Below are 25,109 nucleotides of genomic sequence, written 5' to 3' on the forward strand. Positions count from 1 at the left end.
TCTTGCCGTTTTGCGATTCTGACTTGCCACTGACCAGTGTGTGAGTCCACCAATTACGGTAAGAGTACCGACCCTTACTTTATGGTGGCAGGATCACTACCTTTGTATCTGATGCTTTCACCCATGTGATACCATGATGGATGTCATCCCTCTTCATCTGCACCTTTGTACTTTGGAGATTGCATATTAGTGATTTAGAGACACTTTAATTTTATGGGACTTTTATTTCATGTGTGATCAGTATTATTTATACATTTGCACTTTATTCGTCACTCCACTTAATCTGGGGGGGGTGTTTTTCATTGGTTCTGAAGTCTTTAGACTTCTCTGATGTTCTTTCACCTGTGACTGGAGCACACCTGTTCCAGTGTAATTGATTCACACTATTTATTCATTTGTATGTTGTTTGAAATTTTTTGATATTTTCAAACATATTGTTTACTATTAGCGCTGCACATTTTTACACTTTTTTCTTCACACTTTGTCTATTTGTTTGTGCCGGCTGCTTCACATACCTGATAGCGTGGTAATATCCTTTTATACACCATTCCTAGTAGAAAGAACAGCCTAAGGGTGTGTTAGGGGCAGGGCTGGACCCGAAAATTGCGTCCGCACATGCGCAATAAAGCAGCGGTGAAGTGGTGCATGCATGTAAAATCGAGGAATTTCATAGGTTTCCAATGAAATTACTTTTATTAATCCACATATTTAAATGATAGTCCATACAGCAAATACTAGGGTAAGAAATACAGCACAGTTAATGCGTTTCACACCTCTCCTGGTGTTCATTCATAGCTGAAATGATGAACTGAAACACAGGCATATATACATAGACATATTTAAATAGCTCAGATACATTCGATCTTGGAATCAAGATAACCCATGTATAGTTAATAGAACACAAATGCAGGCAATTAGTCGTCCTACCAAGGGAACAAAACTACCCATTTAACCATTTGTTGTAAAAAAAAAAATGAAAGAAAGATTTTAAACCTGAACTAGACTATGCATACCCCCCCCCCCCCTTTTTTTTTCTACTTTTTTCTTCCTCTTAGTTTTTTTTGTCAGTGGGCATGGCCTGGGGTTTTAGGGTGGTTCTTGGCCCCTGTCCCATGGTACCCTGACCTCCCCTCCCTCCACCTTTTTTATCCTACCGGTAGCTATCTCTGTAATTATACTGTTTTTATATATATATATTTTCTCTCATGTCTAAATTATGCATGATGTTGTACCTTTTTCTTTTGTAAAACCCCAATAAACATTTATTGAACCATAAGAGATGTTGATGCAAAAGCTGCTGCCTAGCACAAGACACTATTTTGATTCAACCTGTCTCCTACATGTAATTTCTTGCTGCAGAGAGGCAAAAAGGAGCCGTATAATTTCTTGCCAATTCCAGCATGATCACAAGTGAAGGTGTCATAAAAATGTAATCTGATTATTTTATTGTAGTCATTGAACAGAATCATTATAATGTTACTGTCCTTTTTAGCATAATCTAAAGTCCAGGATCTAAATAGACATCTTTGTCTGTTTCCAGCACTATAACCTGCACTGACCCACTGCAGCTGTAAAAATCACAAATCTCATGCAAGCATTCTGTAGACCTAACTGACATCCTACAGCTGTGGTTCCATTTCAGTGGACATGTTGGATGTGAAAGGAGCAGGGTTAACAGTGCCATGTGGCTACTCATAAGCATTAGAGTATGGTCAGGGGTGCAGACACAATCTAAACATTCTAAAGGCACTATATCTTCTGAAGCAGGCAAAGCCTATCCTTAGATAATTATAAAAGGGACTGGAAACAAACAGGCTTATTATCAGATGCTACACTATTTTCTGTAGAACAAAGGTAGATTCTGTTCAGGATATTCAAAAGTGCAAAGAGCATCACATATGAGCAAAGGGCAGTACACTACAACATCTAATCAAGGTTCAATTTAGTGGAATCAAGTCAGTATGTCAACAGTTTTTTTTTTATTCAGGTTGCTATACAGTAGTTTACTCAACTGTCCCTGATTTCGAGGGACTGTCCCTGATTTGGAACAAAGTCCCTCTGTCCCTCCTTATCTGTCCCTCATTTTGGTCTGATCTTTAAAAATGCACTTTTTATCTTTCAAAAAGTGTTTCACAGTGCTAAACCTTTCATCCAATTTCTAAATTGCTGCATTTGTAAATGTCAAAAGTCAATATAAAGAAATAGTAGCGGTAAAAAAAAGCACTTGTGGGTTTAACTAATCTTTCTTTTTTTTATAATTCTCCTTTAAAGAGGCGTGGCAAGGGGTGTGTCCTATGCCTACATACTTTTGCTCATAGGTGTCCCTCGTTCCTATCTCAAAAAGTTGTGAGGTATGGTTTACTTTGTACAACATTTTCCAACACTACTATAGTAAATACACCTGCTTGCTAGTTTTAAAATACAAGCAGACGTACAGAAAGGATTAACTCACCAACATGCCCCAAGAGAGTTCAGTGGAGATGGAAAGAAAGATATTTCCAGAGACACTTCAGAATTTTTTGAATTAGCATTTTAATTTTTTTTTTTAACACATAAGCACACGTATTTCCTTTCTACTGGTTTAATGAAAGGGCCAACCTGGGCAAGGCTGTCAAACTTGGTAAATATACTTTTTTTGTTTACACAGAAACATTCCATGTCTGCATAGGAGAGTTCTACACTTGAAATGTGATCATCATACAAAGGAACAAGGGTATTCACATTATTTTCATAGATATTATGGTGTTTACTATATATATATATATATATATATATATATATATATATATATATATATATATATATATATATATATACATATATATATATATATAAAAAACAGTGTGGAAAATAATTATTTGATCCCCTGCAGATGAAATGAAGGGTCTATCATTTTTAACATATATATATATATATATATATATATATATATATATATAGGTATATTTTAAATGATAGAGATATCAACCAAAAATCCAGAAAAAAGACATGATACAAATGTTAAAAATTGAGTTGCAGTTCAGTGAGTGAAATAAGTATTTAATTTCCAAGCAAAACAATATTTAGTACTTGGTGGAGAAACCCTTGTTGGCAAGCACAGAGGTAGGGTGTTTCTTGTAGTTGGTTACCAGGTTTGCACACATCTCAGGAGGGATTTTGGTCCACTCTTCTTTACAGATCTTATCTAAATCCTTAAGGTTTCTTGGCTGTCACTTGGCAACTCGAAGTTTCAGCTCCTTCCATAAATTTTCTATAGGATTAGTGTCTGGAGACTGGCTAGGCCACTCCCTGACCTTAATGTGCATCTTCTTGAGCTACTCCTTCATTGCCTTGGGTCATTGTCATGCTGGAAGACCCATCCACGACACATCCTCAGTGTTCTGGCTGAGGAAAGAGAGTTTTCATCCAAGATTTTACAATACATCTGACCACAGCACTTTCTTACAATTATTCTCTGAATCATTTAGATGTTCATTGGCAAATTTCAGACAGGCATGTGCCTTCTTGAGGAGGGGGGCCTTGAGGGTGATGCAGGATTTCAATCCATGGTGGCGTATTGTGTTACCAATTGTTTGTTTGGTGATTATGGTTCCAACTGCCTTGAGATCATTTACAAGGTCCTCCCGTGTAGTTCTGGGCTAATCTCAAACTTTTCTTATGATCATCCTCACCCCATGAGGCAAAATCTTGCATTGAGCTCCAGACCTAGGGCGATGGTTATTTTGTATTTCTTCCATTTGCAAAAATTATCGCTCCAACCATTGTCTCCTTCTCCCCAAGCTTCTTGCTGCTGGTCTTGTAGCAATTCCAGCATTGTTCAGGTCTACAATCTTGCCCCTGGTGTCATTTGACAGCTCTCTGGTCTTGCCCATGATAGTGAGGTTTGAATGGAAGAAAGAGATTCTGTGGACAGCTGCCTTTCTACACTTAACGAGTTGTCGTTAGGAGCACATTCTTAAATTGACAGGACTAATCTGTGAACCACATGAGCACATACTGTAGCCAGTCTGTGGGAACCAGAATTAATGTTGGTTGGTAGGGGATCGAATACTTTTCTGTTGATATTCTATCGCTATAATTTAAAATACACTTATGATAATTAATTATAGTCTCTTCATTTCTTTGTAAGTTGGCAAACGTACAGAATCTGCAGGGGATCAAATTATTATTTTCCCCACTGTATATGTATATTATTAGGGATTTTCACGAGTACAGTTAAAGACAAGAATAAGCATATTACATGACTTTTTTGATGTGCTTAATTTTTTATTGCAGGGGTCTCCAATCTAAGCAAGGGGTCTGTTTACTGTCCTTCAGGATTTGGGGTGGGGGGGGGGGTGGGCGACCTTGGCCAGCAAGAGTAGAAAATGCTCCAAAATCAGTGCCCCATCATTGGTTTTAATGGGAAGAATAGTGCCCCAAGGGCCAGATAGAGGCAAGCATAGGGCTACTTCCGGCCCCTGGGTCACAGTTTGGAGACCACTGAATTAGAGGTTAAATGGTCACCAATATTACATGTAAAAGGTGTGTATGATTCTGCGCTAAGGAGAAAAATACCAGCAGGGGAAAAAATATATAATATAATATGGTAAATCAAGAGAACTGCTGCCTCTACAGATTAGTAGGTGTGGCGCTGTTCAATGGATTATAATTGACTCTCAATGTGGTGTTGATGGACCCCAATAGTGTAATACTGATAGACTATTTATTAAATAAAAACATGTGGAAACGTACTGACATTTTGCAAAAGCATAAAAAGCATGTATTGCTGACACTAGCGCCGCTGTCCAGAAGTGATGCGAGGACGCATGTTGACACCACCCTATGCATTTCTAGATGACGTCGGAGTGACAAAATGCGTAGGGTAGAGTCAACGTGCATCCTCGCATCAGTTCCGGACAGCGGCGTTAGTGTCAGCAATAAATGCTTTTTCAAAATCTGAGTACGGTTCCACATGTTTTTATCTAATAAGTAGTCTATCAGTATTACACTATTGGGTCCATTTCTCCTTTACATGGTAATCAATTGGAGTACCACCAAGATATCCAGACTGCCACTGCTACACAGTGGCATATACTGTAAATGCTACATACCCCAAGCAGGGAGGCACATTAGACCCCTTTCACACTGAGGAGTTTTTCAGGCGGTACAGCGCTAAAAATATCGCCGCTATACCGCCTGAAAAACTCTTGCACTGCATACTCAATGTGAAAGCCCGAGGGCTTTCACACTGAGGCGATGCGCTGGCGGGAGACAAAAAAAATCTCCTGTCAGCAGCATCTTTGGAGCGGTGAGAGGAGCGGCGTGTATAACGCTCCTTCACCGCTCCTTCCCATTTAAAACAATGGGAACCGCGGCAATACCGCCCGCAATGCGCCCCTGCAGAGGCACATTGCGGGCGGTTTTAACCCTTTATCGGCCGCTAGCGGGGGTTAATACCGCCCCGCTAGCGGCCGAATCCCGCGGCAAATCCGACGGTATAGCGCCGCTATTTTTAGCGGCGCTATACCGCCACCGCGGCTCCCGCCCCAGTTTAAAAGGGGCCTTAGGAGCACGGATAAGCCACACTTGCTGTGATCACTTTGTGAAGAGGGCAAACAAACAGTGATTACTTTTCACCAGCACAAGCACTTTCTTGAACTATTTTGAATACTCTATTGATTGAATTTATTCCATCCAGAGATCATTTACATTAGAGATCACTTTTCACCAGTACTTTTTTGGACTTTTTGAATATCTAATTAGTACTTTTTTGAATATCTAATTAGTATTTTTTCTGGACTTATTTAAATGCTCTATAGGAGTTTAACTTTTTAAACTTGTATTCATTTATTTATTGCTTATTTACATGCACATGTTTATATTTACTTATAATTTATTTGTTATAATTTTGCACATTATTTACTGGTGTTACATTCACACTTACATTACATCACCACCACATTGAGAATCAATTATAATCCATTGAACGGCGCCACACCTACTTCTTTTTCTCCTTCAATATTATTACATGTGCAACACAATTTTCCCTACAGAAATGAAGGTGCTTTTAATGTATTTTAAAGTCTTAACCTAACACAAAACACATCCTTTTGTAAAACAATAGCCATTTTAAACATATCAATATGTGTTAGTTTTGAGTTAACCAATGCATCTAGGGAGTCCAAGAAATTGAAAATACGGTAACAAAACAAGATCTAGACTGCAGATACAGATTTGGGCTAATATTTGCTCTAGTATTCAGCTTAAAGTGTTCCTAAACCCACAACAGTAAAATCAGTCTGTAAATGCAGTAAAGCATGCTTGTTATACTTACTGTGGATCCTAAGGGGTTAATCCTCTGCATTGTGTATAAAGGCTGTGTGATCCTGTTTCTCTGATCCTCCTCTTCTTTAACTGACCCCAACCCATCTCGTGATAACAGAGCATTATGAGTCAGGGTGCACATGCTCAGTTTGGTTTGTATTGCTAGAGTTTTTATTTTTTCTTGGGAGACTGCATGTGATCAGCACAGGGCCAATCAGCACTGTCCATACAGATGATAAGGGTAGAGTGAAAACTCCTCCTACAAGCTTTACTAGGAACTGATAGAAGTCACAAGGCTGCTATATACTGCCCATGAGAAAAGGTATTTAGCAGTTTATATATACTAAAATACATGTTATGTGTACTGTGGTAGACCAGATATAGTGAATGCAGGTTCTGGGTTAAGTAACACTCTAAGTCAGGGGTGTCAAACTCAATTTCATCGTGGGCCGCATCAGCATTATGATTACCCGCAAAAGGGCCGGTTGTATCTGTAAGATTAGATGTCCAGCGCATCCTCTCCCCTTACATTTGATGTCAAGAGCCACCCCACCATCAGAAGTTGAGTCCAACACTCCCTCTTACATCACAGTGCACCCCCCTTTCATTATGCTGCTGCTGGGAAGAAGCTGGATGCATTGCTTGAAAGCATTAAGTAAGGGTCGGGAGTAGGACCAGGGAGGGCCACATGAAATGGCTGGGAGGGCCGGATTCGGCCCGCGGGCCTTGTGTTTGACACCTATGCTCTAAGTGGCCACTGTAAACATATAAAATAGTCTAGATACTTTACCTATGCCTCCAGATGTACCAATACGAATGACCGTGACATCGGAACATTTGGAATGATACAAAAGTTTGATCAGTTCATGAAGCATTATTGAGATAGATGGAATTCCCATACCATGCTGCAAAGAAAAAAAAAAGAAATTGTAGAACTAAAATTGGCCAAACCTTTAAAGTAGAAGGATAGACATCTCCATCCTGATCTACATTGTTCAAATTTTTTTAATTAGTTGTTGTGTACCCTTTTTAACTCTAAACGGCTGCCTGTCACATGATCATTCTGTAGTCAGCCCTCCCCGCTGTTCACGGCCCCTGGGCATGTCCCCTGCCTGGTGGCTACATTATTTCCAGAAGTGATGTAGCTACAGGGCTCAAGTCCTGCGGGAACGCGTGGGAACGGAGTTCCTGCACTTTTTTAAAAGCAGGAACTCAGTTCCCATTGCAGGACTAAAGCAGCCGAGAGCAGCCGAGCCGCCCGAGCCAATCCTTCACTAAGCGGCGATGCCCAGCTCAAGTCACTGTCAGGGGCAGGCGAACCTTAGTAATCCTTTATGTTACTGGCCGCTTCCTGTATATGGATTCATCGGGGAGTGTGCGGGTATTCCGTCACTTCCTCGATGTCGCAATGTCTCCTGGGAGCTTTTGTCATTGTTCCCAGGAGACATTGCGGAGGTCTGCCACGAGTTATCGCGGGATTTAGAAAGAACTTGCGGCCAGTAACATAAAGGATTACTTAAAAAAAAACAAAAAAAACATGCGGTTTAGTAATTATGCATATGAGCGTATCTTTTTTTTTTCGGTGGGGGAGTGGATGTTGGGTGGGAGTTCCCACACTTTTTTCCTCAGGACTTGACCCCTGTGTAGCTACCTGGCGGCCTGTCACTTCTGGAATTGACAGTGCTGGATAACTTGTCATTTCAGGAAATTAGGCCGCACACCTGCTGTTTGATGATATAATTTCCATAGCAACAGGAGGAGCTTCTTCACACTGTGAAAAAGGCAGATGGGTGATGTGCTGGGACAGGACTTTGGAGGACAGGAGCAGGTTTAATGAAAGCTAGGCTGTAGTTATCTGAGAAAGGCCAACAAGGAAGTGCATGACAGCTAGCAAATACAGCTGAAGAAGGAAACCATTGTCGGTAAAGAGCAGAAGGCAGCTGATAGTCTGATCTGAGCTAGACAATCAGCTAGCCTGAAAATACATAATATCAAAGTTAAACATATATAACATACTAATTATGGGCTAAATTTTTTAAATTTTTTACTGGAATTCCACTTGAAGTCATTCCTTCTCAGCACCATAATGACAGGAAGGTGACATTGGACTACAATCTTCTTTAATACAATTAGTACCCTCAGCAAGAGGAATGATTAAAGTGTAAGTAAAAACAAAACTTTTTTTTTTTAGTTTATGTTATGGAGATTCACTCTCTCTATTTGTCCTGCTTACGAAAGCGAGAATACAAGAAAATCTGTCATCAGAAAAGTAATAGAGGGGAAATTTTTCACTGGGGACATTAGTCCTGGTGACACCCCAGGATTCCCTCATTTTGGAGGGATTTTTTCCTCACTTCCTGTTTTGGCTATGGGACAGGAAGTGAAGGTAAATTTCCTTATTGGATACAGGTGGTTAAAAAAAACTGACAGGGGTTATAACAATACCTTACAAAATTAAGAAAAAAAAGTTTTGCTTTTAGTTATATTTTAAGGAAACATGTAAACACCTAATGTGGGAGATATTTTACCTGTCACACGATCTACATGATTTATAAGTAATTAGGAAAAGGTCAATGGCAGAAAGCCCACAGAAAAAAAGGTAACTAGTCCAGTTTTCTACATTTTTGGTATTTCACCTCTACCTAATGCCTCGTACACAAGATCGTTTTTTCCGTTGGAATAAACTCAGACGGGTTTTTCAGACTGAATTTCACTTAAAGGATTTGTAAAGCATTTCCTTTAAAATAACAAACATGTTATACTTACCTCCATTGTGCAGTTCGTTTTGAACAGCGTGGCCCCGATCCACATCTTCTGGGGTCCCTTGGCGGCTGTCTCTGGTCATCCCCGCAATTACTCACCACAGTAATGCGAGAGCTCGCATGGTGGTCAGTAATTGCGGGCGCGCTCCCGTGATACAGCGAGCGACCATAGCCGCTCGCTGTATCACTCGGCCCCGCCCCTCGGCGCGCTGCGTCACTGGATGTGATTGACAGCAGCGCCAGCCAATGGCTGCGCTGCTCTCAATCCATCCGCTCTAGCCAATCAGCAGCCAGGCTGAGCGGCCAAGAGGATCTCGGGACCGCGCGGGACTTTCGACGGGTCAGGTAAGTAAAACGGGGGCTCGGGGGGGCCGGCAACACCAGATGTTTTTTTCATTTACAACTCCTTTAAGCTGTCTTGCATACACACGGACACACCAAATTCTGACCGTCAAAAATTTGGTGACATACAACACTACGACGAGCCTAGAAAAATGAAGTTCAATGCTTCCGAGGATGCGTCAAATTGTTTCCTAGCATGCATGTTTTTTTCTCCGTCGGAGTTCCATACAGACGATGGAATTTCCAAAAAATTCAAAAAAAAATAAAACATGTTCTCTTTCTAAGTCCATCGGAATTTCAGACGGCAAAAGTCTGATGGGGCATACACACGTTCGGAATATCCGATGAAAAAAATTGACCGTGTGTACGCGGCATTAGAATTGTTATTATTACCTTTTGTATTAGTTTCCTCTCAATTTAGATTGTAAGAGCAGGGACCTACTAATTGCTACTTCTGTATTGCTACTGCACTTGTCTCCCTTTATTCTTAAGGCTGGGTTCACACCTATGCAAATTGGATACTGGTTTCTCTATAGAGCCAGTTCACATATCTCAAGGGTGGCTGCGGAACGCACTGCACAGGGCTGAATTCAGGCACAGATTCGGCCCTGATTCGCCCCTGAACCGGAGAATGGGGATGCATAGCGTTCCTGTGCGATCCGCAACCGGTTCCAGTGTGAGCCCAGCCTTAAAGCCCAGTGCAAACTGTTGGCACTATATAAATCCTATAAATTAATAATAGTTAATTTCCAGATTGTTGTCTTGTTTCATAAAAATGTACACCTGGCCTAGTAACCTTCATTTCTAAATAAATTTTGTGGCATGCATTTCTACTCACAAGTAAGAACAAGGGGCCAGATTCACATACTTTTGCGGCCGTGTAACGTAACCTGTTTACGTTACACCGCCGCAAGTTTCCAGTTTTAGTGCCCGATCCACAAAGCACTTACCTGGAAACTTGCGGCGGTGTATCGTAAATACGTCCGGCGCAAGGCGGGCCAATTCAAATGGGCGTGTGCCATTTAAATTAGGCGTGCTTCCGCACCGGACCTACTGCGCATGCTCTGTTTCGCAATTCCCGTCGTGCTTTGCGCGCAGTGACGTCATTTTTTCGAACGGCGACATGCGTAGCGTAATTCCGTATTCCCGGACGGCTTACGCAAACGACGTTCATTTTTAAATTTCGACGCGGGAAGGACGGCCATACTTTATACAGCAATACGATTGCTGTGTAAAGTTAAGGCACCAAAAACGACGACTAACTTTGCGACGGGAAACTAGACTAGCGGCGACGTAGCGAACGCGAAATCCGTTGTGGATCACCGTAACTCCTAATTTGCATACCCGACGCTGGTTTACGACGCGAACTCCCTCCAGCGGCGGCCGCGGTACTGCATCCTAAGATCCGACAGTGTAAAACAATTACACCTGTCGGATCTTATGGCTATCTATGCGGAACTGATTCTATGAATCAGTCGCATAGATAGAAACAGAGATACGACGGCGTATCAGGAGATACGCCGTCGTATCTCTTTTGTGAATCTGGCCCAAGGAGCTCATAACCACCAATCAAGAAACCAGGACAGATTCTATTTGGCTAACAATGCATATTAGTATATACATCAATGTATTTAGGTATAATGATTAACTTACACTGATGGACAGCACTGGTCCTACTTTATACATGGCATAGCGGTCTGTTCCTGCACAGATGTTAGGAATGTCTGCTTTAGGGTCTCCCAAATTTAATTCCCCAGTAATGTACTGAGCAAAAGCTTTCATCCTCGATGGACTTCCTCCAACACATACAAACTAAAAACAAGATATATAGCATTGTTATTACACATTGGTAGAATTAAATGTTTTAGCCATATACCTTTACTTTATCTCTTGTGAAAATATTAGAGGTAAAAGCTTTGCATTAGCATAACATCTACACTGGGAGAGATATGTAGGTGGTCATTGCTGAAAATGTTTGTTACATGGCTATCTTTAGACCCAGTACTGTCTGAGCAACTCTCCTGGAACAAGCATTCAGCAAGTAAAGAAAGTCCTGACCTGTATACATGTTCTACGTCATAGAATAAGCAAGACAGACAAGCTATAGGTGTTTTTAAAAGAGAGGCCAGCAATCACAGTCTGTAGTACAAGTTCCCTTTAACAAATGTGTGGATATTTTCGATTAATTTGTTTGAAAAAAATAAATAAAACACTGCAACTTTGAGCCAAGCCTTTGGCTGACCGTTACAGCACGCTCCCACTGATCTCAATAGCAGAGTTTGACAGATGGTGCCACATGCCAAACTCTGCAAGTCAAGATAAAATAGTGTACAGCCCCACCTGCATAGCTGTGCACAGCCTATTGCATTAGGGCTTGCACCCCATTATATATATATATATATATATATATATATATATATATATATATATATATATATATATATATATAGCAGTAGGGCAGAGGTTGGGGTCAGTAGTGTGGAGGTTGGTGTTAGTAGTTTCTTTTTATTATTTTTTAATTATTACTTTTTTGGAATTAATTTTATTTAATTGTTACAATATTTATTTACAATAATGTATTATTATTTTTTTTTTTTACTTTTGGGAGCTTTGGTAAAATATCAAGATGCCTCACTTTTGAGACTGAGGATAGAGATTCCCCAGTCCTTTTCTCAGCCAAGCAGCAGGGGAAATATGCGCAGCACAGGGTGATTAGGCTGTGCACACCTGGCACACCCTGTGCGCACGCCTTTGATCACCTGTCTGTAATTTTAGAATTTAGATAGGCAGCCAGGGAAGTGGTAAAACTGCAGTTCAGCCACCTGTTTTTACTGCCCTCCCCCCCTCTGTGAATGAGCCCCTAGACTTGCAGTTACATTATCGGAAAAAAAATTAGCACCGATTTTCCCAGTGAATGGCTGTGCGGGGGGTGTAAGCAGAAGTCTGTTTATTGGAGGAGAGCAGGTTGAGTTCCCAGCACAGTCAAAACACTGACCACACTGTGCACTCATGCCTAGTGTGGTCAGTTTTTAAACAGGAAAGCAAAGGGACTGGTAGGGATTTCACACAAAGGAAGCAATACAGAAAGAACAGGATACTTGTTCATACAAGTACATAGTATAGCAGGAACATATCAGAATAAATGAAATGTTGGGGTACCGTATTCTTTAAATGTGGTTTTAAAAAAGGGAAGAATGCTTCACAGGACATACAGTATAACCAATATTGTCTTTCATTCATTTTAAACTTTATTATCATTGCTGTGACTGGTATCTAAATGGGGATCTTCAGACTTTTCATTTTCTTACCTTAACATCCCCAAACAGGGCTGGGAAATCATGAGTTTTTGTTCCAAGATCAAAATGATAGAGTATATCTTCTTTCATCTGTTCTAGGTGAGGGTTGCAGAGATGAAGCGTCCTTCTTTCTCTAGCAATACAAAATGGAAGATAATACAGATCATTGAGCTGTGGTGCATTTGGTTAAGGTGATACACAGCTAAATATTTTACATCACAACAAAAGGAATACAAAATATTACAAATTGTTTTTTTAGTTTGCAGCCACAGCCTGAGAACAGAAACCTGCCCCCTGCCAACATGCTGCACATGAAGACCCTTGCTTTCTGTGTGGAAGCTGTGATCTCTCTGCAGAGATACCACACGTCCCTTGCCGATTAGAAGAGATTAAGAATGTTTGAATTCTAGTCTGAATTAAAGCTAACACTCTACTGTGCCAATCATCTGAAACAGAATTCCCAACCCCCCCCCCCACCCACACATAAACACAGCTGGCTCTTCCCTGGTCTTTGGGTCCCCTAGCGCCTTCTGTCTTCACAGATGGTTTCCCACTACGCATGTGTGAGCCACGCTGAATGGTTTGTGAATGTTCCTGCAGCCTTGTGAAACCTGTGACGTGTCCCAGAAGGCTGGGGGCAAAGGGGGGGGGTGAACTTCTGCTCGGATCGCCAAAGGTGGTAGAGGAGGGGGGAAAGGACATAAAGCAGAACTTCCCCTTTTGTGTGGAGTTCCTCTTTAAAGTACAACTGCAGGCTGCTGTATGACAGTTCAAGTCTAGGTTCACACTTGTGCATGCGTGCTTGTATGCGCATGTCACTGGTACAGCAGCCCATTAATTTGAACAGGCTGCTGTACCTATTAGAAATGCAGGTAAATAAATCCCTGAGACCCTTTTTAAAAAAATGCGTTGAATGGAACCGTATCATACTGCGGCACCATGGGGTACTGTGAATGTGAAAACGTGGGATTATTGCCAATTTGTGGAGGTGCCAGTAAGAATAACCTGCCCCCTCCCCCGCACATTTGCTAAAAAAGTGTTTTGCCTGCAGGTCGGCATTGTGTGTGATTATACACACGTTCCCAACACGCACACATGTAAATCTACATGAGAGTGGCAACTGTACTCTGAATTCAGGAGCAGTGCAGCATTGTTGCCACACCATCACAGGAAGCTGCCTTAGGTGCAGGTGTATGTATAGTTATCGCTGCAGCATGCTGTATATTTGTTGTTTTAGTTATAGGCAAACGTTCTCATGTAATGCTGTCTTAGCTTTCTGGAGAATTTTTCCCCCTACATTTCTTAAAGGTGCAATCTGTAACTTGTTAAAATGAAGATGTAGATACAAGTAGGCTAAACATTTGTTGTGTTGCTTTTATTCAGTGATCAAACAATAAATACAACTGTGAGTAAGGCTAAGTATCCCCAGTAGCCTTTATTTTAAAATAAGTAATGACGAGTTTAAAAAAAAAAAAAAAATTGGCTAGCTATATATAGCAGACCTCTGACATTAATGTGCACAGTGTCTGGAGTACTGGAAATTTTGAGCACAGGAAATCTGCATCCTGCTCTTTCCCACATTACCAAACTTGGATGTTACAGGCTAAGGTTTTTTAAGATTATTACGGGAAATGAGGCCTCAACATACATATTTTTATTCTACAGAAAGATTAGAAAAATCAAGAGGCAGTGTAAAACAATGGCAAGCATTGCAATTGTTAACACGTTTATGTCTACCAGTCTAGTTTGTTACATACAGTATATATTTTGTAGCTTGTTGTACAATCAAGTAACTAAGAAAAAAGCCTTCACTTTCAGCCTTATTTGACGCAACAGTCTATAAGCTATCAGATAGGCAGGGCCTTCCCTTAAAAGAGAACTATAGGCAAAACTGTAACTTTTTTTTTTCATATTGGATAGAGCAAGGGAGGGTTATTTTCTATTACTTTCAATGATAATGGTAAACAGGATAAATAGAGAAGTTAAATTGCGTCAGTTCACACAGGGGCAACACGACTTCCAGCACGACTTTGGGAGTTAACTTGGATACGACTTGAGTATGAATCATCAGGCAACTTACAAGGCAACTTCAAGTCGCCTCCAGGATAGGAGGCTTTCAGGTGGCCAATCAAACAACAATCAGCTCTGTGGGAGGGGTTTGCCTGAGAAATGTATGTTATCTTCCTGGAAAGTTGCTTCAGTTAAGACAGTGATCAGACTTCTGAGGCAACTTCCATTGAAATCAATGGGCCAGATTCATAGAGAACTTACGCCGAAGTATCTGTTGATACGCCGCGTAAGTTCTAGGATGCCCTGTCGTATCTATGCGCCGTATTCTTGAAACCAGATATGCCTGAATTCTGGCTCCATCCGACCGATGTAAGTCTCCTACGCCGTCGTATCTTGGGTGCATATTTACGCTGGCCGCTAGGGGCGCTTCCATTGATTTACGCGTCGAATATGTAAATGACCTAGATACGCCGATTCACGCCCGTCGCAGTAAGCTACGCCATTTACGTAATGCGTACGTTCGGCGTATAGTTATCCCTCATAAAGCATGGGGTAAGTCATGTTAAGGTATGGGCGTGGGAACAGCGTCGTATTTTACATTGTTTACGTAAGTCGTACGTGAATGGGGCTGGGTGTTGGTTGCGTTCACGTCGTATGCATTGAGCCGTCGTTTCTTAGGGAGTAAATGCGACGTGATTCTGAGCATGCGCGCGCATGCGCCGTTCGTTCGGCCATTCATTTACATGGGGTCACGGTTAATTTTAATACAACACGCCCACTACCTTCCAAATTTAAATTAGGCGGGCTTACGCCGGCCCATTTACGCTACGCCGCCGTAACTTAGGGAGCAAGTGCTTTGTGAATACTGCTCTTGCCTCTCAGAGTTACGTCAGAGATGCGCTACGCCCGCTCAACGATACGCCGAGCTACCTGAATCTGGCCCAATGGGTACAAGTTGCCTAGAAGTGGGATTGAAGTAGTACAGGAACCTTTTCTGAAGTCGGAGCGACTTCAGTAGTGTACATTAAGACGGCTCCATTCACTTCCATTGATTTTATCAACCGCGCGACTTGGGACGACTTGGGGAGACTTCAAGTTGGATCCCAGGTCGCCCCTGTGTGAACTGGCTCTAAAGGATAAGTTTACTTTTACAAATAAAATAATAAATGCATTTATTATTTTATTTTTGTAACGGACCTGTAAAGCATTGCACCCGCGATCAGCAAATTGTGGGTGTAATGCCATGGTCCTGCAGACTGTCTGTGCATCTGTCTGGCCATACCTCCAATACAGCCAGGCAGTTACACTGTGACAGAAAGACTTAACCACTTAACCACCAGCCGCCGTCTGGAAACGGCGGCAAGGTGGTTGCTTAACTGGGGCTTAACTGGGGCGCCGTTCTGAAACGGCGCCCCGCAGAAGCAGCAATGCGCGCCGCCTCGGGCGCGCACACAGAAAATTCTGTGCGCGCCGGGTCTATGAGACCCGGCGCTACACAGATCGAGGTAAATGACCAGCAACAACGGTCATTTACCATGTGATCGCGCCGTCCAATGACGGCGCGATCACAATGTAAACAAAGGAGGTCAGGGAAAGTTTACCTCCTCTCCTCTCCTCACACGGTATCAGCGGGAGAGAAGAGGAGATAAACTGTGAGTGAAATAGTGCCCATAGTGTCACATCAGTGCCCATAGTGCCACATCAGTGCCCAATCTGTGCCCTAAAGTGCCACATCTGTGCCCTAAAGTGCCACATCTGTGCCTAAAGTGCCACATCTGTGCCCAACAGTGCCACATCTGTGCCCAGTAGTGCCACATCTGTGCCCAGTAGTGCCACATCTGTGCCACCTGTGCCGCATCAGTGTCACCAGAGCCGCACCAGTGTCACCAGAGCCGCACCAGTCACCAGAGCCGCACCAGTCCTATAATATTGCCACAACAGTGCCGTACCAGTGCCGCCTGTGCCCACCAGTGCCGCCTGCGCCCACCAGTGCTGCCTGCGCCCACCAGTGCCGCCTGCGCCCGCCTGTGCCACCAGTGCCGCCTGTGCCACCACGGCCACCTGTGCCCACCAGTGCCACCTGTGCCGCCTGTGCCCACCAGTGCTGCCTGTGCCCACCAGTGCTGCTAATCGGTGCACACCAGAGCCCCACCAGAGCCACCTGTGCCCACCAGAGCCACCTGTGCCCACCAGTGCCGCCTGTGCCCACCAGTGCCGCCTGTGCCCACCAGAGCCACACCCGTGCCACTACAGTGCACATAAGTGCCGCCTGTGCCCACCTGTGTCCACCAGTGCCACCACAGTGCTCTGCAGTACAGCCTCACCAGCCACCAGTATGGCAAAAAAATTATTTACCGGTGAGCAGGCCGTACATCTTCTACTTGCCATGAGCGATGAGAGCAGCGAGGAGTCTCTGTCCGATTCTGATTCGGCCTATGAACCCGTTTATAGACAGTGGGTCCGATTCAGAATCTGAAGAAGAACATGTGCCCAGGAAAAAAAGGGGTGCTGGCGTGGAGAAGCGGCCTACTCCCAGACGCGCAGGGCCGTCCACCTCAAGCGCTGTGCCTACCACCTCAAGCGATGTGCCATCCACCCCAAGCGCTGTGCCGTCCACCCCAAGCGCTGTGCCGTCCACCCCAAGCGCTGTGCCGTCCACCCCAAGCGCTGTGCCGTCCACCCCAAGCGATGTGCCGTCCACCTCAAGAGCTGTGCCGCCCACCTCAAGAGCTGTGCCGTCCACCTCAAGAGCTGTGCCGTCCACCTCAAGCGATGTGCCACTGCAACAAAGCCCAGGCACCAGTAGGGTGTCATCTCAGCCCCAAAGGGATAGGGGCCATGCCAGCCTTCCCTATGGCCTTCAAAACCCCCTGTGGCTTCCCCCTAATTCCGGAGCAGCAAATATCCCCCCCTTCACTGCCCAGCCAGGTGTCCAGGTGAACACAGAAAAATTTTCCATGATTAATTTTTTTAATTTACTCTTCACCGAAGATTTGCTATCCTTCATTGTGGCCCAGTGCAATCTCTACGCACAACAGTACGTAAGAAGTAACCCTGGTTCCAGATATGCCCGCCCCTTTGAGTGGAGAGAACTAACCGTGGACGAATTTAAAATTTTCTTAGGCCTAACCTTTACTATGGCACTTTAAAAAAAAAAACAATTGTACTCCTACTGGTCCACCAAATCCATTCACCACATGCCAATCTTCTCCTCCCTTATGCCAAGATCCTGATATTTAATAATTATGCGGTTCCTCCACTTTAACGACAACGCCCAGTGCCCTCCCCGAAATGACCCTGCTTTTGACAAGCTATATAAAATTCGGCCACTTCTAAATTTTTTCGCTCAACAATTTCCCCAATTATATACCCCTGACCAGAACATATCTGTGGACGAGTCCCTTGTCAAATTCTCAGGCAGGCTGGGCATCAAGCAGTTCATCCCCAGCAAAAGGGCCCGATATGGGGTCAAAATGTACAAACTTTGCGACAGAGCCACAGGGTACCTCTACTCATTCATGGTGTATGAAGGGAAGGACTCCCAACTGCATCCCCCTGAATGTCCAGAGTATATGGGAGTCAGCGGAAAAGTGGTCTGGGATCTGATGTATCCACTCTTTGGAAAGGGATACCACCTTTATGTGGATAATTTCTACACCAGCTTGCCCCTGTTTCGCTGTCTTTACCTTCGGAATACCCCAGCATGTGGCACAATAAGACCCAACAGGAAAGGCTTCCCGCAAAAACTGGTGGATCAAAAGCTCAGACGAGGGGAGTCTGCAGCATTGAGGAACCAGGAGATATTGGCTGTCAGGTGGAGGGACAAACGGAACGTCCACATGCTCTCATCAATCCACAATGACACCCACGTGGAAGTCCCCAAAAGAACCGGCCCAATCCAAAAACCAAAATGCATCTATGACTATAATTTGTTCATGGGGGGAGTGGACTTCAATGACCAGATGTTAGAACCCTACCTGCCCACAAGAAAATCCCGCCACTGGTATAAGAAAGTGTCCATTTATTTTTTTAGTTTGGCCTTCTACAATTCCTATGTCATTTACAAAAAATCATCCGAGAACCCCGTATCATATCTGGACTATCAAGAAGAAGTCATCACCGCCCTTTTGTACCCTGAAAACCCACCGGAAAATATTCGCTCTGATTCTGTGAGCAGACTGCACGAGCGTCACTTTCCTGAGCAAACCCCCTCCCGTGAAACAGGCAACAGAAATCAGAAGAGGTGCCGGGTGTGCTCCAGAAGAGGAATTCGAAAAGACACCACGTATTACTGTCCCGATTGTCCTTCCCAACCAGGCCTCTGTATTGGAACATGTTTCCGCCGTTACCATGCGTTTCTTCATTATTAGGGACGTATGGTAAACGCAATTCTAATTTCCTGTAATTTCCCCCCACACCCCTTATGCCACTGCACTCATACCTCTGCCTTCTCCGGAACCGACCATGGCCTGTTATACGACCACTCTTTTGCCTAACCCTAAACATACTTCTGCCTTCTCCGGAACCGACCATGGCCTGTTATACGACCACTCTTTTGCCTAACCCTAAACATACCTCTGCCTTCTCTGGAACTGACCCTGGCTTGTTATACGACCACTCTTTTGCCTAACCCTAAACTGTACCTACCTCTGCCTGCTCTGGAACTGACCCTGGACTGTTTGACCACGTTTTTTGCCTGCCCCTTGGATTGATCTTTTACCCTGCTATACTAGTGGGAACACAGGGGTCTCACATATGTGAGGGGCTCCAGAATTGTTTTTCTGGATGAAAAAAATAATTTTTTAGTTTTCTCATTCCCGGATTAGGGTCTGGTTGCCCGGAGGCTTCAAAGAGATTTGGGTGGGAGAAGCCTCTACCCCTGTCCCCATTCCCCTACCCATGGCCCGCTACTTGGACCATGTTCCTACCAGGACAAATATTTTGCCACTGCTGGCACTGTACTGACTATGGACAATATTCCTGCCTGCTGCCTGCTGCCTGGACAATTCCATTCACTGTCGCTGACCAGTGACCACGTCCCTGCCTGCTGCCTGGATCGGGGCTCTCCTTCTGTGGACAATTGCACTACTAAAACCACAGGTAATCTTCTTTTTTTTTTACCCATTACTCAGCAGAATGTATTTTAGGGTGCAATTCTTGGTATGTACATGCTGTGTTAGAAATATGAAGGCCCTTCAAAAATGTGATAGATTGTAAGGAAATTGGATGTGTAATTTATGTCCCTAGAACACCTGATGGTGCTTCTTGGATGTTGGGCCTCTGTATGTGGCCACGCTGTGTAAAAGTCTCACACATGTGGTATTGCCATACTCAGGAGGAGCAGCAGAATATATTTCGGGGTGTAATTTTTTCTATGTACATGCTATGTGTTGGAAATATCCTATAAATGTACAACTTTCTGTAAAAAAAAATGCGTTTTTATTTTTTTCCACATTTTCCAAAAACATCTGGAAAAAAATGAACTGTTCAAAAGACTCATTATGCCTCATAGATTATACGTTGGGGTGTTAGCTTTCCAAAATGGGGTCACTTTGTGGGCGTTTCCATTGTCCTGGTGCTCCAGGGCCTTCAAAAGTGTAATAGGTGGGTGAGAGATTAGATGTGTAATTTATGCTCCTAGAATGCTTGAAGTTGCTACTTCGGTGTTGGGCCTCTGTATGTGGCCACGCTGTGTAAAAGTCTCACACATGTGGTATCGCCATACTCAGGAGGAGCAGCAGAATATATTTTGGGGTGTAATTTTTTCTATGTACATGCTATGTGTTGGAAATATCCTATAAATGGACAACTTTCTGTAAAAAAAAATGTGTTTTTATTTTTTTCCACATTTTCCAAAAACATCTGGAAAAAAATGAACTGTTCAAAAGACTCATTATGCCTCATAGATTATACGTTGGGGTGTTAGCTTTCCAAAATGGGGTCACTTTGTGGGCGTTTCCATTGTCCTGGTGCTCCAGGGCCTTCAAAAGTGTAATAGGTGGTTGAGAGATTAGATGTGTAATTTATGCTCCTAGAATGCTTGAAGTTGCTACTTTGGTGTTGGGCCTCTGTATGTGGCCACGCTGTGTAAAAGTCTCACACATGTGGTATCGCCATACTCAGGAGGAGCAGCAGAATATATTTTGGGGTGTAATTTTTTCTATGTACATGCTATGTGTTGGAAATATCCTATAAATGGACAACTTTCTGTAAAAAAAAATGCGTTTTTATTTTTTTCCACATTTTCCAAAAACATCTGGAAAAAAATGAACTGTTCAAAAGACTCATTATGCCTCATAGATTATACGTTGGGGTGTTAGCTTTCCAAAATGGGGTCACTTTGTGGGCGTTTCCATTGTCCTGGTGCTCCAGGGCCTTCAAAAGTGTAATAGGTGGGTGAGAGATTAGATGTGTAATTTATGCTCCTAGAATGCTTGAAGTTGCTACTTCGGTGTTGGGCCTCTGTATGTGGCCACGCTGTGTAAAAGTCTCACACATGTGGTATCGCCATACTCAGGAGGAGCAGCAGAATATATTTTGGGGTGTAATTTTTTCTATGTACATGCTATGTGTTGGAAATATCCTATAAATGGACAACTTTCTGTAAAAAAAAATGCGTTTTTATTTTTTTCCACATTTTCCAAAAACATCTGGAAAAAAATGAACTGTTCAAAAGACTCATTATGCCTCATAGATTATACGTTGGGGTGTTAGCTTTCCAAAATGGGGTCACTTTGTGGGCGTTTCCATTGTCCTGGTGCTCCAGGGCCTTCAAAAGTGTAATAGGTGGGTGAGAGATTAGATGTGTAATTTATGCTCCTAGAATGCTTGAAGTTGCTACTTCGGTGTTTGGCCTCTGTATGTGGCCACGCTGTGTAAAAGTCTCACACATGTGGTATCGCCATACTCAGGAGGAGCAGCAGAATATATTTTGGGGTGTAATTTTTTCTATGTACATGCTATGTGTTGGAAATATCCTATAAATGGACAACTTTCTGTAAAAAAAAATGCGTTTTTATTTTTTTCCACATTTTCCAAAAACATCTGGAAAAAAATGAACTGTTCAAAAGACTCATTATGCCTCATAGATTATACGTTGGGGTGTTAGCTTTCCAAAATGGGGTCACTTTGTGGGCGTTTCCATTGTCCTGGTGCTCCAGGGCCTTCAAAAGTGTAATAGGTGGTTGAGAGATTAGGGGCCAGATCCTCAAAAGAGATACTCCGACTTAAGTGCTGTTCAGTCTGTGTGTAACTTTGGAAACGATCCTCAAAAGGCTTTTTCCAAAGTTACACAGAAGATCCGGCATGTGTAATTGATTTACACTGCCTAATTTTAGGATGCAGTACCGCATCCGCCGCTGGGGGCATTTCGAGTCGAAATGCCGTTGCTAGTATGCAAATTAGCACTTAAGGCGATCCACAAAGCTTTCTAGCTTCTTTTTTGCGCCGTAAGTGTTATTTTGCAAGTGTAAAATTAGGGCTCGTTTTACAAAGTGTAAACTAGTCACACCTTGTAAAGGCCCATTGCAGCGACGGCATTTGGTATGCTTTCCCGAGGGAGAACTCCACGTCAATTTGTAAAAAACAAAACCGGCATGGGTTCCCCCCCAGGAGCATACCAGGCCCTTAGGTCTGGTATGGGTTGTAAGGGGACCCCCCCTACGCCGAAAAATTGACGTAGGGGGTCCCCCTACAATCCATACCAGACCCGTATCCAAAGCACGGTACCCGGCCGGCCAGGAAGGGAGTGGGGACGAGCGAGCGTCCCCCCCCCTCCTGAGCCGTGCCAGGCCGCGTGCCCTCAACATGGGGGGGTTGGGTGCTCTGGGGCAGGGGGGCGCACTGCGGGCCCCCCCACCCCAGAGCACCCTGTCCCCATGTTGATGAGGACAGGACCTCTTCCCGACAACCCTTGCCATTGGTTGTCGGGGTCTGCGGGCGGAGGCTTATCGGAATCTGGGAGTCCCCTTTAATAAGGGGGCCCCCAGATACCGGCCCCCCACCCTAAGTGAATGGATATGGGGTACATCGTACCCCTATCCATTCACCTGGAGGCAAAAAGTAAAAGTTAATAAACACACAACACAAGGCTTTTTAAAATAGTTTATTATTCTGCTCCGGACGCCCCCCCTGTCTTCGTTATTAGCTCAATTACCAGGGGGGGCTTCTTCTTCCGCTCTCCGGGGGTCTTCTTCCACTCTCCGGGGGTCTTCCGCTCTCCGGGGGGGCTTCTCCGGACTCCGGGGGGGCTTCTCCGGACTCCGGGGGGCTTCTTCCATCTTCTCCCCTCTTCCGCTCTTGACTCGGCGAACCCCGGTTCTTCTTCAGCTCTCCGGTGCCTTCTTCTTCAGCGCTGGCTGCCTGCTATGTTTGTGTGTTAGCTCGATTTCAAACAGGCAGCCGGCGCGGTCTTCTGTGGCGTCAGGGTCTTCTGGTCTTCTGTTCTTCCGATGTTGCCTCGTCGCCTGTTGTCGCTGTAATGATGGAAGCGCGCCTTGCATCACATTTATATAGGCATCACCGTCCCATCATGCTCCGGTAGGTACCCACGTGGTGGGTGCACGTGGGTAGGCACCCACCACGTGGGTACCTACCGGAGCATGATGGGACGGCGATGCCTATATAAATGGGATGCAAGGCGCGCTTCCATCATTACAGCGACAACAGGCGACGAGGCAACATCGGAAGAACAGAAGACCAGAAGACCCTGACGTCACAGAAGACCGCGCCGGCTGCCTGTTTGAAATCGAGCTAACACACAAACATAGCAGGCAGCCAGCGCTGAAGAAGAAGGCACCGGAGAGCTGCAGAAGAACCGGGGTTCGCCGAGTCAAGAGGGGAGAAGATGGAAGAAGCCCCCCGGAGTCCGGAGAAGCCCCCCCGGAGTCCGGAGAAGCCCCCCCCCGGAGAGCGGAAGACCCCCGGAGAGTGGAAGAAGACCCCCGGAGAGCGGAAGAAGAAGCCCCCCCTGGTAATTGAGCTAATAACGAAGACAGGGGGGGCGTCCGGAGCAGAATAATAAACTATTTTAAAAAGCCTTGTGTTGTGTGTTTATTAACTTTTACTTTTTGCCTCCAGGTGAATGGATAGGGGTACGATGTACCCCATATTCATTCACTTAGGGTGGGGGGCCGGTATCTGGGGGCCCCCTTATTAAAGGGGACTCCCAGATTCCGATAAGCCTCCGCCCGCAGACCCCGACAACCAATGGCAAGGGTTGTCGGGAAGAGGTCCTGTCCTCATCAACATGGGGACAGGGTGCTCTGGGGTGGGGGGGCCCGCAGTGCGCCCCCCTGCCCCAGAGCACCCAACCCCCCCATGTTGAGGGCACGCGGCCTGGCACGGCTCAGGAGGGGGGGGGCGCTCGCTCGTCCCCACTCCCTTCCTGGCCGGCCGGGTAGCGTGCTTTGGATACGGGTCTGGTATGGATTGTAGGGGGACCCCCTACGTCAATTTTTCGGTGTGGGGGGGTCTCCTTACAACCCATACCAGACCTAAGGACCTGGTATGCTCCTGGGGGGGGAACCCATGCCGATTTTTTCTTTGAAAATTGGCATGGAGTTCTCCCTCAGGAATGCATGCCGCTGTCATTTTTTTTTTCCCCGACGCAACTTTAAGCCGTCGCGATCCTCAAAACTCGGCGTAACGTAACTTCGCGCATGCGCAGTACGGCCGACGCGCATGCGCAGTACGGCCGGCGCGGGAGCGCGCCTCATTTAAATGGGACTCGCCCCATTTGAATAGGAACGCCTTGCGCCGGCGGAATTTTAGTTACACAGCCTGAATTTTCTAGATAAGTGCTTTGTGGATCAGGCACTTAGGTAGAAACTTTAAGCCAGTGTAACTTAAATTGGATTTTTTAAGTTACGTCAGGTTTTTGTGGATCTGGCCCTAGATGTGTAATTTATGCTCCTAGAATGCTTGAAGTTGCTACTTCGGTGTTTGGCCTCTGTATGTGGCCACGCTGTGTAAAAGTCTCACACATGTGGTATTGCCATACTCAGGAGGAGCAGCAGAATATATTTTGGGGTGCCATTTGTGGAATATACATGCCATGTGAGAGAAATAACCTGTTATAATGACAATATTGGTATGAAAAAAAAAAAAAAAAATCTTGATTTTGCAAAGAATTGTGGGAACAAATGACAACTTCAAAAAACTAACTATGACTCTTACTAACTACCTTGGAATGTCTACTTTCCAAAAAGGGGTCATTTGGGGGGTATTTGTACTTTATTGGCTTGTTAGGGTCTCAAGAAATGAGAGAAGCTGTCAGTACTTCAGGTGTGATCAAATTGTTCAATTTTCAGAAATTGGTACCATAGCTTGTAGACCCTATAACATTCACCCAGACTAAATAATATCCCAATTTTTTTTTTTTTTTACCAAAAAT

General features: G+C 44.3%; 1 protein-coding gene across 2 annotated transcripts in view; it reads right to left on the bottom strand.

Annotated features, from left to right (window-relative positions):
- The window catches only part of UPP1 (uridine phosphorylase 1), a 61,630-nt gene that overhangs the window by 15,402 nt on the left and 21,119 nt on the right, over positions 1–25,109 (bottom strand). For both annotated transcript variants that reach the window (XM_040353324.1, XM_040353326.1), the window contains exons 3-5: positions 12,719–12,839; positions 11,064–11,222; positions 7,097–7,211 (exon numbers count right to left, since the gene is read on the bottom strand). In XM_040353324.1, coding sequence (XP_040209258.1) covers positions 7,097–7,211; positions 11,064–11,222; positions 12,719–12,839 — 395 coding nt within the window. The remainder of the gene's footprint in view (positions 1–7,096; positions 7,212–11,063; positions 11,223–12,718; positions 12,840–25,109) is intronic.

The sequence above is a fragment of the Rana temporaria genome, chromosome 5 (assembly GCF_905171775.1).
Source record: "Rana temporaria chromosome 5, aRanTem1.1, whole genome shotgun sequence".
Classification (NCBI taxonomy): domain Eukaryota; kingdom Metazoa; phylum Chordata; class Amphibia; order Anura; family Ranidae; genus Rana; species Rana temporaria.